At 41.1% G+C, this 18,488-nt stretch overlaps 1 protein-coding gene and 1 long non-coding RNA gene across 2 annotated transcripts; one reads left to right on the plus strand and one right to left on the minus strand.

The window, feature by feature from the left end:
* Positions 1 to 516: 516 nt before the first annotated feature.
* On the minus strand, positions 517 to 3,391 carry LOC143169758 (uncharacterized). Its single transcript, XR_012996928.1, has 3 exons — positions 3,293 to 3,391; positions 826 to 982; positions 517 to 712 (listed from the first exon to the last, which is right to left on the minus strand). It is a non-coding gene; the product is annotated as an uncharacterized LOC143169758 (long non-coding RNA).
* A 209-nt stretch (positions 3,392 to 3,600) lies between these two features.
* On the plus strand, positions 3,601 to 18,015 carry STX12 (syntaxin 12). Its single transcript, XM_076357087.1, has 9 exons — positions 3,601 to 3,747; positions 7,144 to 7,213; positions 9,171 to 9,270; positions 11,152 to 11,289; positions 12,182 to 12,225; positions 14,144 to 14,249; positions 14,726 to 14,798; positions 14,970 to 15,052; positions 16,550 to 18,015. The coding sequence occupies exons 1-9, from the start codon at positions 3,636 to 3,638 to the stop codon at positions 16,640 to 16,642; spliced, it is 819 nt and encodes a 272-aa protein (XP_076213202.1). The 5' UTR covers positions 3,601 to 3,635; the 3' UTR covers positions 16,643 to 18,015.
* The last annotated feature ends 473 nt before the right edge of the window (positions 18,016 to 18,488 follow it).

Here is an 18,488-nt window from a genome sequence, read left to right on the forward strand (position 1 = left end):
AGGCACAATCCCCAAAGGGCAGCAGCGAGCACAGGTGGAGGACATGTGCGTTGCCCTGTGTTGCGTATGCCATAAGCTTCCTCAGACCCCAGAGATTACCTCTGTGGTCTGCAAGTCATTCCTCTTCTTTCTATAGTTCATTTGGTCTGCAGGCTTCATTTCTCTAGAGATGGTCCTATTTCATTGAAGAAGTGTGCAAAAGAAGATATGGGCAATTCTTCTGCATTTGAAGAATTGGTTCTTCAAACACTGAATAAATTCTGCAACTTAAAACCGCTGTAAACTTTTTTCTTATAACTAAGCTTTACTTTTTCCACAGGGATGGACAGAATTGGAGCTGGGAGATCCAGGTACACAACACGGATTGATTTTGCAATCAAACAGTTATGCCTGATGATGATAAATGTATATAGAGTGGGAAATAGCTGGCATCATGAAAGCTGAGCTGCGCTCCCCTCCTCCCCCATGGGTCAGTCAATGTGTGCAGTGAAACCTCATGACCCAGAGATTCCCTTCTTTTGGAATTAACATTTTTATTGGTTTTTCAAAAAAACCCCACCAACTCCCAGGGCACAAAAGCACCTAGAGAAGACCCTGGTACTTTTCAGCCAGACAATATCGTGTGTAAATTATCAGGCCAGAAATTTACACAATAAAGCACGTCCATCTTCAAGAGACTGGCTGTTTGTCTGTCACCTCTTCAGAGCTGATACTGACAAAACAGAACAAAAGAGAAAGAAAAAGATCTCTTATTCTCTCAGATGAGAGTGTCATTATTCTTCAAAGGAAGGGAGGGAGTGTGGGATTTTATCACAGCAAACCTACCACACTAAAATGGACACTCTTTCAGAAGAACAGCTCATCCAGGGGAACCTACTGTACATCTCAGCTGCAGCCAAACAATTCCAGCATCATTACAGATCTTCAGGAACCATGAATCCGATGCAGCCGAGACAGGGATCTGGATTTTCACAGTAACCTTCTGTCAAGAGACAAAGAAAACCCTTTTAAAGTGCTGCTTCTTTTCTTTAAAGTGTATTTTCATCTCCTGACAATGGTTTGCTTATTTAGCGTATGTAAAAGAGACTGTTTGCTGTACAAATTACTTGCTACCACAGTCCAACACCACCATATGTTTGCTTTACTTCCATTTATTTTAGGAAGCCTTTCTTAGGAATATGATTTTGGAGGGATGAGGGTTATTTCTCCTAGAATACTTCTGAAGCTGAAAAGCAAGTTCCAGTTTGTTAATACTCTTAAACAGAGTAAAAAGCAGTGCTTCACTAAAATTTGTAGTACTGCTTATTGGAATTTACTACATTCTATTTCAAATTAGTTTCTGTCACAAATGGGGTCAACCTGGGAATTGTCTGTGCTACCCTCAGTGCCTTCTCCAACGCCTGCTTTCTTTGTCATAAGCCCTATTTATGCTCACCAAAGATTTTTTGAACAAGTGTTTTAACAGTTCAGGACCTGCAAGTGTTTGCCTACATGCTGTTTCAAGCAAATCAGCGGTCAAATCGACTTCAACAAACTGCTCATGTGCTTAAAGTTGAATTATTTCTTGAATTATCTATTGCACATACAGGTTTCATCCATAGCCCAGCTCCATATTTACCATAATTTTCACCTGTTGTGGACACTTTTGTAATTAGAATTTTGTTACTGTATCAGACATTTCTCAAAGAAATATTTACATTCTTACTTTTCATCATACATACACTGACTTCTTTACTTCTTACAGGGCATGACCTCAGATTTTTTATTCAAAGATTGGATGTACTTTCCTTAAAATACTATAGCTTCCGCAGAGGGTAGCAGAAATGGATGTTAACTTAAATTTCTTTACTCTTGATTTGAAAGCTAGCATTGCATTACTAGCTGAACAAAAAGAAGTAAGTTGAGAAACTGTGTAAAAATATTATGAATTTTTTAATCATTCTAAAATTTGTTTTCAACATTTAAAAAGCTTCTCTATTTTTTATAATTGTTTTCCTCCTAGTTTATATTCTGATATTGCCAAAGTGATTATTTTGTAATCTCTGTGAATACACATGGAAATATTCGTGCTTTTTGTATCAAAATATCTCATTTTTATTGTGCTTATTGTACAGAAATGGACACACCAACAGCTTCACTAACAAATAAACACTGAAATGCAAAATCAAACACTGAACTGGACCAAATCAAAACCGAATTGCTTCAGCAAGGTGACATGTCCACCTCGCCCATCAGCACCTGCTACCTGAAACCAGTGAGAACACCTACTCTTCAGTCACTGATGCGATTTCACCTTTGACTGAAGCCTTAAATATGGACCTACCTGTGTAATAAATGTTCACAGTAACTGTGTTAATTTATTGGAAGGCATTGTTAGCAGTGAAGCAATTTTCTTCTTTAGAGGCTGCATTTTCAGGTAATGGGGCTATTTATACCAGCAGAGTGAATCTGGTATCTTCAGTATCTTCAGGATTGGTGCACATGTTTTTGTTTGTTGACTACAGTAATTTTTTTAAGTTCAGATACAATTGCCTGCAGTGGTGGCATTAAAAAAGCACCTATAATTTAGTTCATTATATATTTAAGCTGAAATTAAAACAGGAAAAAAAGAAACTAATTTTACAGCCTTGGTTTGATTAAAATTAGTTATCTGACCAAATTATACGACCGATTATTCAAATTGAATTGCTCTGCTGTCTTGAAAAAGGCATTTCCCCAGGAGCCAGTGTATGCGTGTCATGTTTTGAGATGCAATTTTAAGTAGTATTATGCGGAAAAAATCCCATAATTGTCTTTGACAGCTCTATAATAATGGAAAGATAAGGGATAAAGTTTAATTGCAAATTGTGATGTAAGCTCTACTTCTAAACACTTATTCATTATTCTCCCACTGTTTTATCGATGAATTATAAATTGTAGGCCTTTTAGAAAACTTAGAGCATTTATTGCCTTTCAGAGGCGCTACAGCAGGATTTATCTCATCTAATCAGGCCCAAAACGGTAGCTATCTTGTTTTGCATTGCATTCACGCAAGGACGGGTTATGACCAAACCAGTCTCGGCTTTCCCCGGGTCTGCAGTGACACGCTCCCCCGCCTCCCTTGGGTGGGCCCTGGCATTTGGCCACAGGATGAGGCGAATCAGGAAACGGCCTGTTCTAACAAAAACGATCAGTTCCTTGATTCAGCTCATCCGAAGAACGAGTACGGGCCCTTGGCAGGGACACAGGGGAGGGCGCAACTTCCCCTCACAACTACCCGATGGTGCTGCTGCTCGGTAGTGAAACCACGCACCCAGAGCCACGGCTCCTCCTCACCGTCCTGCCAGGCAGTCGTGGGCCACGGCGCCACGGACAGCCGCGCCGGGCTCCTCCCCAGGGCCCTCCTCGCAGCCGAGGTGCCGCCGGGCCTCACACCGGGCTCCCCCTCACCGCCGGGAGCGGGCGGGGCGGGGCGGGCGCCCCGTTACCATGGCACCCCGCGGGCTCACCGCCCCTCGAGCGCGCAAGCGCCGGCGGCCGCGCCTCGCGCGTATGCGGGCGCTCCGTCGGCAGCGCCTCGGCGGCCGCAGCGCATGCGCAGAGGCCGGCGGGGTTCTGTCAGCTGGGCCCGGCGGAGCCGCGCTCCCGCCCCGGCCATGTCGTACGGCCCGCTGGACCCCTACCGGCCCGGGGCGCCGCCCCCGCCGCGGGACTTCGGCGGCATCATCCAGACATGCAGCGCCAACGTGCAGCGCATCGCGCAGTACAGTGAGTGCGCCCGGGGGGGAAGGGGCGGCCCGGCGGCGCCCCGTGAGGAGCGCGGAGCGCGGCGGCCGCCTCGCCGGTGGTGCGGGGGGAGCTCTCCTCGGGGTCCCGCGGGAGCCGCCGCCCCCCCCCCCCCGGGGCTGGCAGAGCCTCCGCCAGGGCGGTGCCGGGGGGGGGTGTGCCCGGCGCGGGCGGACCGAGGGCTGGCCGGGCCGGCAGCACCGGGGGCCTCCCGGGGGTGGGGGGGCCTCACTTCCCCGCGGCCGTGGACACGCCAGCCGGTAGCTGAGCTTCCTCCTCCGTGCATTGTTATTAACAGCTTGCATGCTGCCGCTGGCCTGGGCAAAATGCGTGCTCCTGTCGCTTTCGATGCGGTGTTTATGTCACTTTTTCCAAGCTGCGCTCTTCCCCAGCAGAACTGAAACCCTCTGTCACCCTTGGCAAGAGCCCGGCTTCTCGTTTGCCTTTAGGTGCTTCAGTGAAGGTGCTTAAGTGGAAGCAGGGAGCCAAAGGTTGTCACCCCGCCTTGTGCAGGGCACCTGGGAGAAGCTGCTGTTGCAGGGATTTCTGAAGGCTGATGTTAACTTGCCCGTTTCCTCTTAACTGTGCTGGCAGAGTCCTGCAGGGAAGCGCTCTGCTGCTGAACAGATAGCCGTTAAGTAAATGGTGTTGCAGTTTCTTGGTCATATGGTTGTCATTAAAGTTATTAGTATCATAAGCTAATCATTGAAATCCTAGTATTGATCACTGAAATACTGCTTATTAAAAGAGTCACTTCCAAAAAACTCGTTGATATAACTCCTTCCTAAGGATACTGCCTTTGCTAAAAAAGGCATTAATTGTCCAAGTACCCATGCAATTTTTTAGGGGCAAGGTCAGTTGAACATGTTGGTTCCTCTAAAAGTTGGTGAATTCGCCAATTCGATTATACAAAGCTATTAATATTGCTGAAACTGCTTTGCTTTTGCTCAGTCACATTCATTTCCTCTTGGTATAGGCATGGCTGCTAGTTGAATTGCTTCTAGTTCACCAAATAACACTGATTGTCTGGGGGGTTTTTTTGGTTTTTTTTTCCTTTACACCCCCCATCCCTTCCATGGGACTTCTGTGAGTCTCCCCCTCTGAGTAGTTCAGCTTCTCTTTCTCATAGGACAAGCTTCCACTGTCTCATGACCAGCAGCCATCCTATCTCAGTGCGCTGCCTATCTTAAATGAAACAAATAGCCTTACGGTTTTTATCAAGGCAGGTGGGAACACACAGAACATCTGACTTAATGTTACGATAATTAACTTTATTACACATGTTATAAAAGCTTTCCATTCAAGCCTAGGAGGAGAATAGATATTGAAGCCTTAAGCCTGTCCTCATTTTTCCTTTCGTTCCCTATAGGGAAAACAGCAAGCAAACAGTGCACACAGCTGACTATTATTCACTCCTTTTGGGAAACTCTGTAGAGTTTGCATTTCACACAAAACGTACAGAAAACTGGTGACCTGAGCTGGCCAAACTGTTGCTTGCAAGACTGTTACATTACCTAAGCATCTAGAGCAGAGATTGAAATGTTTTAAGTAATCTTAAGTGTAGAACAGTCAGTATGTGGAAGGCTTTACAGCCTAAAACTGAAAGAGTTCGGAGACTGAAAGCTGTTGACTGAGGAGACTCTCTATGTTGATATGTATACCCACCATCTAAAGAATAAAGGTAAAGAGCTCCAGCCCCTTCCTTTGGCCTTCCAGACACTTTGCTCTCATTTTGTGTAGAGTCTGTGCATTGCTGTTGGCTAGGCATAGTGAACTGCTGAACTTGGCCCAGACCAGGACAAAAAGCACGTTGCCTGGCATGGAAATGGGACTCACGCAATAATCTCCCCCAGTGGAGGAAAAAAAAGATACACCACAGAATATCTAGACATTATAGTGCAAATGCCATTTGCAGAGTCCTTGATATCCGCACACAGAGTGTAGTCTGTGTGCCATTTGTCAGTTTAACCCAACTATGAACTTTTCTGACCTTCCCATGGCTGACAGAGCTGTGAAATACGTGCAGTCTTGCTTGCTAGAAGCCATGTTCAACTGAGTGTATAAGAAGTTGCTAAACAACTCCTCACTGTATGAGCTAATAGAAGTCTAGAATTCTCAGTGAGAATACTCTCGCTAGATGCAAAAGCTAGAATACTTGCCTAATTACCGATTAAATCGTATTGCAGCCTTAGCTGAGCTGCCATTGTTATAAGCCATTGGACATGACTTTCAAAGAAGTGGCCGTTGTAGGAATCTGATGTTTCTTCATCAACATATTTAATCAACTGGCTTGCTCCAGGCTGAAAGCAGAAATTACACCAGTAGGATGTCACTGAATTGGAAGTAGCCCTTGTTAAACTCATGGGGTACTTCAACTCAATTCATCTGCCTATAGAACTATATTAAGTTGATCCTCCTTGGTCTTGCCTCTCTTGATGCTCGATGGGGTAGCATACAATTTCATGACCAATTTGAGCCAATCAGACTTTGTACTGCTGTCATAAGTGGTGTGCCCAGCATCTTTAGTAATGCTAAAAACTGTGCAGCTGCAGAATAAAGTGGATCAGCTTGCTGATCTGTCAAAAAAAGAATCTTCGAAGGTAGAGGGAGTGGGGAGAGAAGATGGTACTTGCTTTTCAGGTAGGTTAACGGTTTGATGTGATTCATTGTGTGGCTGCATGATCACTAGTGCCTACACAAGGAAAATAGTGGAAAAACATAGGAGATAAGGGAGAAGGAGGGCTAGAATATCTCTTCTCACTACAACATGATTTCAGATTGATGCAAGCTAACAGCGAAGTGCACCGTTGCTATCTGCTATTCTTGAAAGATTGTTTGTGCCAGTATTGCGAAAGGTTTGGGCTATCATGAGTAGAAAAATTCAGTTTGTTTTTTTTTTTAACTGATAGCAACCCTTGGCTTTTTCTTATTCTTTTTTTTTTAACAAAGTACTAATAATTTAAGTAACTTTAGAATATGTAAAAGTGGCAACACAGCATAGTAAAGTTGTTCTGCAGCAGTGATAGCCTAAAATACAGAAATAGCAAGGCTGGTAGAAACAAACAGCTATGTTAGTTGGTCTAAAAAGGTTGAGGACTGCACAAGCTTTTAGCTCCACAGACTCGTCTTCAGGGTATGTATTCCTCACTATCACTTTCTTATCTGAAAGTTAGTCTGTTAGGCTGGATCATGTCTAAATGGGGATGTGTAAAATACACTTTGCATTTAAAGCAAAGAATGTAAGTGTTGTCTTACCAGCTTGAGTTAAGTCAAACATTGAGAGAAATCCTTTGGGGAAAGCTAGAAGAATATATTCAAGAAGGAATAAAATACACCAGAACTTGTCTTACTAATTCATCTTGATCTCTTTATCTTCAGCTGCTCAAATAAAGAATTTGATGAGCCAGCTGGGAACCAAGCAGGATTCCAGCAAGCTTCAGGAGAACTTGTAAGTATTAGATGAGCTAACGTTTGTATATGTTCCTTTTAATTTCTATCTGTATTCTTAGAGGAACCGGCTTACTTGCTTTGGGGAGATGCTTATTAGATAAATTTAATACAGTCCTACAAACCAGAAATGACTAGCTCTAAGTAGTTTACTGGATGAATTAAGGTGTTTCTGCAGGACTCTGGAGAAGCCATTCAAAACTGCTGGATAGGAATGGTTAGAAACAGTTTAGTTTATTTTAAAATGGTAGTAGTACATCAGTCATGCGTTAGCTGTACTCTGAGGACTAGCTATAGTAGCTTCACTTGTGGTTTAGAAGAAATGAATGCCATACTAGGTACTTGGTCCTCACATAAGAGCAATAAGGAAAAACAGCAAGGAAGACCCATAATTGATGAAAAAGTAGCTTGTAGCACAGATGGATTTAGGCACTAGAAAGATTAGCAATCCTATATGGCAACCAAAATGCCACATGTAATTTCAGAAGAGTAATATGCCAGTGGAGGACAATATAGAAGACATTTAAACAGGCATAGTCCAAACTGACTCCTAGAGAAACTGAACAGGGAGTCTATGTCTGTGCGTCTTTTACAAACTTGTAAAGCATAAGTAGCAAGTTATGAGAAGAGTAATTTCTGGAGTCATAAAAGAAAACTCGAAAGTAAGTTCTTCCACTATCTCTTCATGTGACTATACCTTGAATCTCTGAATATGCAACTTCCCCATTTTTTATAATAGCTGATTTTTGGATAAGATCATAACTTGTGGTGATAGCTACATACGCTACATTTGAAGGATGAGATCAGAGCCTAGTTGGAGAGAAAGGAATTTGTTTGCCTGAGCTGCTAAGTTGACTTGATCTGTCTTTAATCGGTAGATTAAAGAACTAATCACTGGTGACCAAACAAATGTCTTTCCATTTAATTTCATCGTAGAAATGGCCCTCCTCCTTAAGGTGAGAGTGGTTTCACTCCACAAATTGTCAGCTGCCATACAAATTTAATACGAAAATGCACGAGTGGTTTATTCAGCTCACATATTGCAGGTCAACTTGTACAATAATGCAGACTGAATACTTTGATTTGTGTATCATTGGGCTGAATAGGTGACTTTCACTTAAGCATCTTGTATCCATTGACTGCCAAAAAAATTGGTTCTTGTTTTAGTATTTTGTGTCTTCCCAGTTTACAGTATCAGTTTTTGTGCATATGGCTGCAAAATAAAACTTGCGGTTCTGTTCTCTGTGAAGCACCAGCATTCTTTCTAATAAACTGCATCTTTGATGTACAAGATGATGTCTTTACATTAAGTTCAATGTAACTAATATCTTTGTGTATTGTGGCACTAATGAAGGTGCTGCTGCACTAGATCCTTTGCAACAATAGCTTTGAATTGCAATGTCGTTGGAAAACTTAAAGACTCAAGAGAAGGCCTTGCATTTCCCAAAGTAGAAGTTGGATCATTCATCTCTCTGACCATTAATTTTCAGAAAAATGTAAGAATTTAATATCTCTGAGTCTCTGTACTTTTATCAAATGTACGTTTAACCAATGGAGTGGGCGGTTGTCAAGTGAACAGTTGGCTACCAATTGGTACCACAAGGAATTCACCCTAAAAGAATGATTATGTTCACTGAATAAAGTTTTCTCTCCCTTGAATTTCTCTCTCTTATGCCATTGGAGAAAAATATCTTTTAAAAACTACTGAATTATACTAGTTAGCAGGGAGCACAGAACTTCTTTGAATTTTTTTTTTTTAAAACTTAGTCCTGAGTCCAGTTGATGGTAAATGCTAAAAGTACATCTCTGTTCCATTAGGGTGAAGAAAAAAAAAAACCACCCATCATAAAGATGTGTCATCTCAGAACCCCTACTTGGTCATTATTTTGGAAACTGAAATGCTCAGAGACTGCTTTTTAGGTAGAAGCTTGTGTAACTCCTTTGAACTTTTATTTCAGACAACAGCTACAGCATTCTGCAAACTGCCTTGCCAAAGAGACCAATGAATATCTAAAGGAGTTGGGGTCTCTACCACTTCCTCTGTCTGCTTCTGAACAGGTAGGCACACAGAATTTGTCTGGATGTATTTTTAAATCGCTCACTTCATGAAACTAGCTTAGACCATAACCTCACAAAGCTTCAGTTGGCACAGCTGAAGAGACAGCAGCCTTTTGCAATGAAGAATGTTGTTGAAGTAGGGAAACACATTAAACTGGCTACATCCTGGCTGCTTGTATGACACTGGGAAAACAGTGTTTCCCAGCGGCAAATAGGTATAAAACTTACTCGCATGAGAGTAAGAAGCCCTAAATGTTTGGGGAGAGCTGAGTATGCAATTCTGTTTTTCTGAGTACATTTCGGAAAAATAATCTTGTTTACAAAGTTCCTGGTGATGCGAGGCAGTGTTTTAGGATAGGAACTCATAGCAAACTGCATGTCAGTATGAAATGTGATCACGCCAAAAAGCTTTCCCTTGCATGTGATTTATTGGGGGGGGTAAAAGCTGACTCACCTTGCTCGTATTTGAATAAAGCAAAATATAGTGAGGCAATGATTATGACTTTATCTCTTGCCAAATAGCCCTTCGAGTTCCCGCTCCCCATGGGAAAGGGAAGGGACAGCCCTCTGCTGTTGGCGTTTTCTTGCTCTACTTTAAATCACTACCACAGTATTGATATATCTGCTTTTGTGATACTGTTGTGGGATGATCTGTGGATATGGATCAGCAGATGTTGTCTTAGTCTAATTCTGTATTTAAAGGTTTATATGCCAGTTGTAAGCATGGCCATGTTTTGCCTGTTTGTTCAGCAAATACTTTTCAGTTAATCTCCCTCTGGTGAACAAAATCCCATCGTGTGCATCTCACTGAATGCAGCAGTGACTTTTGAAGCCTCATGAAGCCTGTTGGAGCAGTCCAGTCAAAATCTGCAGGAGCTGGCATCAACATGCTGAGGATCTCCTCTGGCAGAAGGGTTGTTGCTTCCAGATGGCTCAAATGGAAGCTGCAGTGTTTTATGAGGCTGCTGTAGTGGCTTATTATAGAAAAAAAAAAAATTCAAAACATTTATTTCCTTGAAATGGCTTTTGAATTGATACAAACAATTGAATTGGTACTGGAAAGCCTGCAATTTGAGACAGCTGTTGGGAATCTCTAATGGAAAACATAAGAACTGACCAGAATATTGAGTGTCCTTGGGACAAGATTTTTTACAACTTCTTGTTTCCCATAACTGGGATGTCGCAACACTTGAAGGAGGTGTTCTGTGGAGGCTAAATAAGTTGATATTGTAAAATGAGGATGAAAAGGAATATTACAACTAATGTATTTGGAGAAAACATAAACTGAAACAGTTATCAAGACTAAGGATATTCTCTACTCAAATAACAGCAGGTTTGTAGTGTGGCATGGCTGGGAGAGACAGCTTGTGAAACTGGGGTAATGGGTGTTGTCATTAGTTCTGGAAGTGTGGGGCTTCCTATATTTGTAAGAAAGTTAAAGGGGTTGTCTTATCAGGACAAGAGAAAGTTAAGTACTACCAGGTTGGCTAAGTAGAGGAATGGAGGGTAAATAGGTAATAGCATTGTAGGTATCCAAAAGGTACACAATTAAATGTGGTAGATTACTGGAATGTGACTTGAATAAAAGTAATGGTGTAGAAGACGTATCTACTTCAGACTTAAAACTAGATTGAAATTAGAGAACCTTATTGCACAAAACTGTTCTGCAATAGGCAAGATGTAGAGCATTTGGTATAATGAATTAAAATATGGTGGGCTTTTTGTTCTCTCCAGTGCCCCAGAATGCTGGAACCAAAAGATCACGTGAATGCCAGCATTCACTGTTGTTGTTATTATGATGATAGAGTTTTTTGAGAGTCTGACAGTTACTTTATCCTGAATGGGAATATCTGAACACTTGTTTTTGTTTCAATTCTTTAGCGCCAACAGAGGCTTCAGAAAGAACGTTTAATGAATGACTTCTCCGCGGCCTTAAATAACTTCCAGGCAATACAGAGGCGAGTGTCAGAGAAGGAAAAAGAAACTGTAGCAAGGGCGAGAGCTGGCTCCCGTATCTCTGTAAGTATTTATAGGAATTTTGTATTGATATAGTGAACTACAAGTCTTTTGAGAGATTTTGTACTTGCCTACCAACTTAATAGCTGTCTACTGACACATTGCTGAGTGCAGATGAGGCCTCGGTGCATTAGTTTTGTCATTCCAGATGTTTTAAGTACTAGGCACTCATTTCAGTGTGCTGCTTGTCAGTTAGTAGAGGAGTTGCAACTGGTAGTTGCAAATGTTGTGGACAAGATGGGGAGTCACAGTATAGTTAATAGCAAAGTATTGCAGGCTGCTCTTTGCTTGATGTCAGCCCTAGACTATAAAATTTAAGAGGTCAGTTGGAAGCTTACCACACCTTAAATTACATCTTAAATCTCACACTATGTTTCTTTATTTTTCTTATAACTTCTGTCCTGCTAATATCTCCAATGTACATTCAAATTTTCTCCCTATATGTTTTGAAAAACCCCTGTGGCTACTAAGAATTTGTAATAAAAAAGCCAGTGAAAGCATTTTTCTCCCCTTGCCTTGGGGCTCTGTCTTAAGTATGCATTCTTAATTTCTACAAGGGAACAGATTTATCAGTTGGATTATGCTCTAAATTTTTTGCTACATGTTGAGAAAGGAAGTGACAAACAATGACAGCTGATGTCAGTAAACGGACTAGCTGCTTTTGATCTCTCAGTTGCCTCTGATCTGCAGAGACAATCTGAATCTAAATATTAAATCTAAAGATTAATCTAAATCTAATCTTAACTAACCTAAGTTAAATCTGAAAGTTAAAGTGACAGTGGCATTGTCAAAGAACTCTCTGGACAATATATGCCTTTGTCTTCAAGACACTCCTGTTGATTCTGCAAGTGGTCCTGGTAATGTGCAAGACTAATAACTCATTTATCTCTTCCAGGCTGATGAGCGGTTCAGAGAAGAACAGCTTGTTTCATTTGATAGGTAACAGCTTCTTGTACTCTTGATGTATAGTTTTAACTATGTATAACTAAAGTTTTTGTGGTAAGATATGTTATTGTAACTTGGGCCAGGGTCTGCTAGCTGAATGCAAAGCAAAAAGATTAGAAATGCAATTATTACAGTACTTGTAATATACAATGTAAAAAAATTAACTGCATATGATAGTATTTTATCCTCCTTAAATATAGGTTGTGTGATTACTGCCCTGAGGGGAATAGTAGAGTCCCTAGTATGTGGCAGTTGGAGCTCCTGGTTTTCTGGACTGTGAGCACAGGATTACCAGACAGGATTTCCCTCACTGTGACTCTTTCCACACAGAGCTGTATGTTTATTTCATGGGTTTGGCTGTTATCTAGCAGCCCAATTGGAGCTATTACAGAGTAGTGGTTGAGGCTGCCTTCAATTCAGAAGTCCTGGACATTATGCACTGGCAAACTAATCCTAGAACGTGCACAAGACAGCATTACTGTCACCTGTCAGACAGTTGTGTTGGTGCTGCAGTAACAGTGTGCCTGCATAGTAGGTAGGTTTGTAAAATCTTTTATCAACTCTGTGAGTAAAGAGAACTCAAGACACTCCAGAAGTATCTGTGATTACTGTGTCAGTTTCTACTGTGTGTATGTTTGAGAAAACTGGGATGAAATCTGTTGGCCCCATCTGGATAAATCCTTTAATTTTCTAAATCAAGAGACCTAGCTTACATGTCTCATCTATACATCCTCTCTCTGCAAACTGCACTTCATCTGATCAGCTGCTTAGTGTGCAGCCCCTCCATTAGCCCTGTGCTTTCACATATTGAGTCAGGAGTGAAAACCCCAGGTTGTTCAGTTATACAGATGCTGCAATGAGTTTGAAGGCCTTGCTCACTAAAGCAAGGGGAACCAGACAGGTACCTGTTCATGCAGAAGCTCTTAGCTCGGTGATAGTGGCACACAGCAGCTACTCCACATTTGAAGTTGTTCTTGTGTGCTACATGTCAGAAACTTCTGTCTTAAATATCTGAAAACACTACTGTCATCTCAGAGCTGAACTGCTGGGATGGTCAGCTGCCTCTGACCTAGTCATGTAGTTTATCTTCATTTCTTTTGGCACTTTGATACTTTAAAACTTACTATTTAGTGTTGTATACCCAACACTGGAATGTTATAGTGCTTTCCAGCACACTTCTCTTTGTTGAGAAGATGATGTTGCCCTTGAAGAACTTTCTATGCTGAATGTGTAGATGGCCTTGTATTATAGGTACTGCCTTCAGTATAATTGGTGTAACTTGTGGAGCAGTTAAAAAGTACCAGCTCATCAGGAGAGAAGTAGACTGGGATGCAGAGTTATTTGTTTTTTAACATCTCTTTTGGTGTGTGATTTAATTTGAAGTTCTTACTAGACTAATAAATTAAAATACTAAAACACTTATTTCCAAATGCCAGATAGCAAGTGAGAATCTTTGAATCCAGATGCTTGTCAGGTGTTCTTTTGTTCTGATAATGTTGTGCTTGCAGGCTATTCTCTGTCAAAACCTTCACCCTGATTTCTCCCTTTTTGGGGGATGGTGAGAGGGAAGGAAGGTACAGGTATTTAAAAAAAAAAAAAGCAGAACTGAAATAAGGATGTTTCTTCTATAATGCCATAGATAACTGTCACATCCTAGAACAGAGTATTCTATGCATGTAACTGCTTTCTGGTTTTTTCACTTTTCCTGATCTGTCCCCTTTTTTCAGCTGTTCCAATTTGTAACTGTTGTCACAAATCGGTCCTGTCTCTGTATACAGTTGCAGGGCCAGGAACCTGGGGTTGTTCTGTAGGAAACTTTTCAACTTTAACCCACTGGTGCTTTGCTATAAATGGAGTGTGGAAGTACCTATACTCAGAGAAAGAGTCATACTTTCTTTCCATCTCTTTCCAGTGGTGAAGATTGGAATCAAATGCAGTCTCAGGAAGAAGATGTGGCAATAACTGAACAGGACCTTGAACTCATTAAAGAAAGAGAAACAGCAATCAGGCAATTAGAGGTGACCAGTAGATCCTGCACAGTTAACAGTATTGGGAGATAAACCAAAGAAGTCGTGCAGTGCTAACTAATGGGATGGGCTGAGGAGATCTGAAGGTGGAGGAACAAAGTTCCTCGTAGAGAGGATTGATGCCAAGATCAATCTCCCTGCTCCTGTTGAAGGAGACTAGCTATATTTTCCTTCGGTGTTGACTGGTGGTCCTTCAGAAATGGTAGGAGCGACTCATGTTACAATGTTCATCTCAATTCCATACTGTGCTTATTGCTAGTGTGATGAAACAAATATTCAATAGCAGGAATATTGTAGGCTCTTGTGTTAATCCCAAGTTCCATAGATAGTAGCATCAAGTTACCTCAGTCATTGAATGATGGTATCAATTCTGACACTCTGAGCAATGGTCAGAAAAGGTACTAAGAATGAGGATTAGAAAAATTGTAATCAATGTTTGTTATAACTTGTCAAACTGTTGTCTTCAGGCAGACATTTTGGATGTCAATCAGATATTTAAGGATTTAGCCATGATGATTCATGATCAAGGAGATATGATTGGTAAGCGTGTTTGGATAATAGAAGTTTCTTTTTAGTTCAATTACATATTTTGCCTACATAAATTAAATTTTCGAGGTTTTTTTACACAAAAAACTACTGTATTTCTGATTTTTTTTTTTAAACACTGAAGCTCTCAAATATTTTACAATGCGTTCTCTTATTTTTCCATAGATAGCATAGAGGCAAATGTGGAAAGTGCCGAAGTCCATGTGGAAAGAGCCAGTGAGCAGTTACAGAGAGCTGCCTATTACCAGGTAAATTCTGTATGCTTGCATTATTGTCAATGTACACTTGAGCAATAATGGAACAGGCATAACAAGACACATACTGAGGACTGCAGCACACCAAACAAGTTATTAAAAACAGCTTGTGCAAGTTGGCACTCACTCAAAATTGTGCTGCAAGGAATAGATAAAGCATTTGAGTCAAAAACACGGTATTGAAATTACCCTTCTACTTCAGAGGATATACAGTCAGTTTGTTCCTTCATGTAGGTGTGCTGAGCAAGTTTGTTTAGCTGTCTTTGCCATTCTCAGGAGTTACCAGAACAGTTAAACAAGAACAAATTCTCACATTGTATCCATCTTGTAAACATATCAGCCAGGACACTGATGTGCAAAAATCCTTGCCCAGACTCGGGAAACTTCTGGTGACCAGGATTTGCAGCACCCTTCTTTCTAATTGCTGAGTTTCTATCCTGTAGTCTGTTCTCCCTGTCCCATCAAATCTCTTGCAGTGCTTCTCACTGCTGCTTAAATCTCCTTTATGTATGATATTCAATGTTTTCTGTAGGTTCCTTTCATCATTATTGTCCCTGTAGGTTCAGGTTCTGTGAAGGAACAAGGGTTCTGCTTCAGTCAGTCCCATGCAGAGTTTTACTGCTGGGACTCCAGGCTTCCACACAAGATTAAAAAAGAAAATTGGACTCTTTCAAGCTGTTAAGTTGGGAGGTACTAGAAGGCAATAAAACTCCAGTGCTGCTGCAGGGGAGGGAAAGTAGCTTTTACCATCTGGCAGCATTTAGTCGTAGTCTCTCTCTCCACGGCTTCCTTTATAAAGTTTTGAGGTATGTTATAAATCCAAGTTTGGGAGCTATTGGACATGCATTGGATGTGTTTTTCTGGTTGGAGAAGGAAGTGGTTATATGAAATTATCCTCAAATCCTTAGATACCAAATTAAAAATATTTGGTGTATATGGACAGACTGTAGTTTCCTATGATGAATAAAGTGATCAAAGCTGTAAAATCAAAGTACAGTAACTGTATATTAAATCATTTAAACTGTAGAAATGCAATACTATTTCTACACCAACTCCAAGTGGCCAAGGGGAGATTGTATCGGAGAACTCCTTAGCAGTTTTATTAGTCTTACCTGGAAAATCTAAATAGCTAGAGATGTTTGACTTTCCTTTGAAGCCATGGTGTTGTCCCTTAGGATGAAAAGCATATGGTAGGTGTTGTCAAGTTGAAGTAAATCTTGCATTTTCCTTAAGAGAAGCAAAACTTGTCACGTTTTGACTTAACTGCATCTCTTAGACCAGCGTGCTCCTAGATCTAAAAACATTTATCTGTAGGATCATGCAGTTTAAGGAACATGTAAAAGTGTTCAGACTACACTGGTTATTTCTCTTGAATAAGTATGGGTATCCAGTGCTCTAGTTCACCAAAGTTAGTAACGTTAACTGATAGACTTGCTCTTTCCTCTTGTCATCTGTTCCTGGTGTCAGTGGCTTTTTTTCTTCTTTTATTAGAAGAAATCCCGTAAGAAGATCTGTATCCTGATTCTTGGTCTTGCTGTGGCTTCTATAATCATAGGATTCATTATCTGGCAGATGAGAAAATGAAATCTTCACATGGAACCTAGTCTCATTGCTGAGATTTTCTTTTTCCCTCAGAGCAAACAGGCTGACTAGTCTCGGAAATGAATTGACCACCCTGGGAGAGCACAAGCTGGACCTACTTCTAGTAATAGATATTAGCAACTAACGTGCAGATAACTAGTATTTGGAATTAGTGAACCATGGAGACAATATTTATCAGTTTATATACAAATTATATTGTTTTATGTAACTAAAATCTTGTGGTTTTGCTTTCTGTAATGTATTATTCCCTGTCCCAACTGTATGCTGAAGTGCGATCAATAATTGGAGATGTCTTGGTTTTGGCAAGTGGCACAACTTTAACGTTTTCTATGTATAGGTAACTTTGTTGGACTGGAATAAGAATGACATTCAAAGAGGGCACAACACCGATTCACATTACCTTAATCCAGCAGTTTCTAAAGTCTCCAATATCTGCCCCATGGTTTTATTAGTCTCCAAGTGGCTGTGGTTCTCGATTCTTTTGAAGAGAAAGATGTTGTTACAGATTTGAAAAGCAAGGAGAGGTATGCATGGATGATAGTTGGAACCACTGCGTGCTGGTCAGTTTAGCCTTGAGACTCGTAACTGTGACGTTTAATTTTTTGAGCATGGTTGGGGTTGTTTTTTTCCAAAACGCATCATTTGAGGACAGGATGTTCTTTGACTTATAATCTAACAATGCAACTTCCTTAGAGAAACTAGCTGGGGGTTTATTATTGGACTAATAAATCTCTTCCAATGCTGACTCTCAAGCACTAGAAATACAAAGTTTAGCTGCTCGCTCCTAATTGTTTTTAGAAGCTTCCAGGGAGAAAATCACGCAAACATGAGGAAGTGAGCACCTGAGGTTTACAAGCTAACAAGATAGATGAGTATTAGCTGTAATCTTGCTTCTGAAGAAGTACTCTTGAAGGTTACTTGTAGTGTACTAGTAAATATTATGTGTGGCTTGTGAACACCTGGTATTTTCCATTCTTTATGAAACAGAAAGTGCAGAAACTGGCTGAGTGAAGTGCTAGGTTTTTCAGACTGAGGATGTGCGTGCAAATGAAAAAGATAGCTGGTTCCAACTGTCTTGCTAGTAGAGCTGGACAGAACGTAGCAGCTACTCCCCACTTCGATGCAGCTCTGAACTGACATGCACTGAGGGAACAGTAATCTGTCCAAAGCCCAACGGAGCGTGGTAAATGCAGCATACTGACCCATTTTGTATTTAATCCTTATTCCATGTCTCCTGTATAATAAAGTAAATGTGAAAGCTGGGAAGGGAGTGCGTTCTCCCGATTGCACAGTGGTTTGCACTATTGCGCCATCATTCCATCTAATAACCATCAATAAACACTTTTAAAAGCCTATGTCAGAGCTTCTTTCTCTTGCAGTTTAGATACTGGCACGTGTGTGTTTGCAGTTCCCTCTGTAAGACGGGTAGAAGACTTTATATCAGCAACAGCACTGTTTCTTCCAGCTTTAGTTCTGTGGTCCCTGATTCTTAAGAATGAAACTAACTGAAAACACTGAATGACTTTCACATGGACATACGCAAAGCTCCTGTGCAGAGCCCTGTGTAATAGCTGATCACAGAAAAATGAATCTCATGCCCCAGGACAGTGTTGGGTCAACTTTGACTAGTTGCCTGTTGCTAGAGCTTCAAGTCTTTGCTGAGCCTGTATGGTAAAATCTGGGAAGGGAGCTGTGTGTTGTTCTGCTCCTTATTTAAAATATTCCTCCTAAATGTGCACTGCCTGCTGCAGGGACGTCACATCTCCATGTGAAAATCAAAGCACTTACCTCATCCCCATGCTTAAAAGGGAGCCTGGGTGCATTATTT

This window comes from Aptenodytes patagonicus, chromosome 21 (genome assembly GCF_965638725.1).
Source record: "Aptenodytes patagonicus chromosome 21, bAptPat1.pri.cur, whole genome shotgun sequence".
NCBI classification, from domain to species: Eukaryota; Metazoa; Chordata; class Aves; order Sphenisciformes; family Spheniscidae; genus Aptenodytes; species Aptenodytes patagonicus.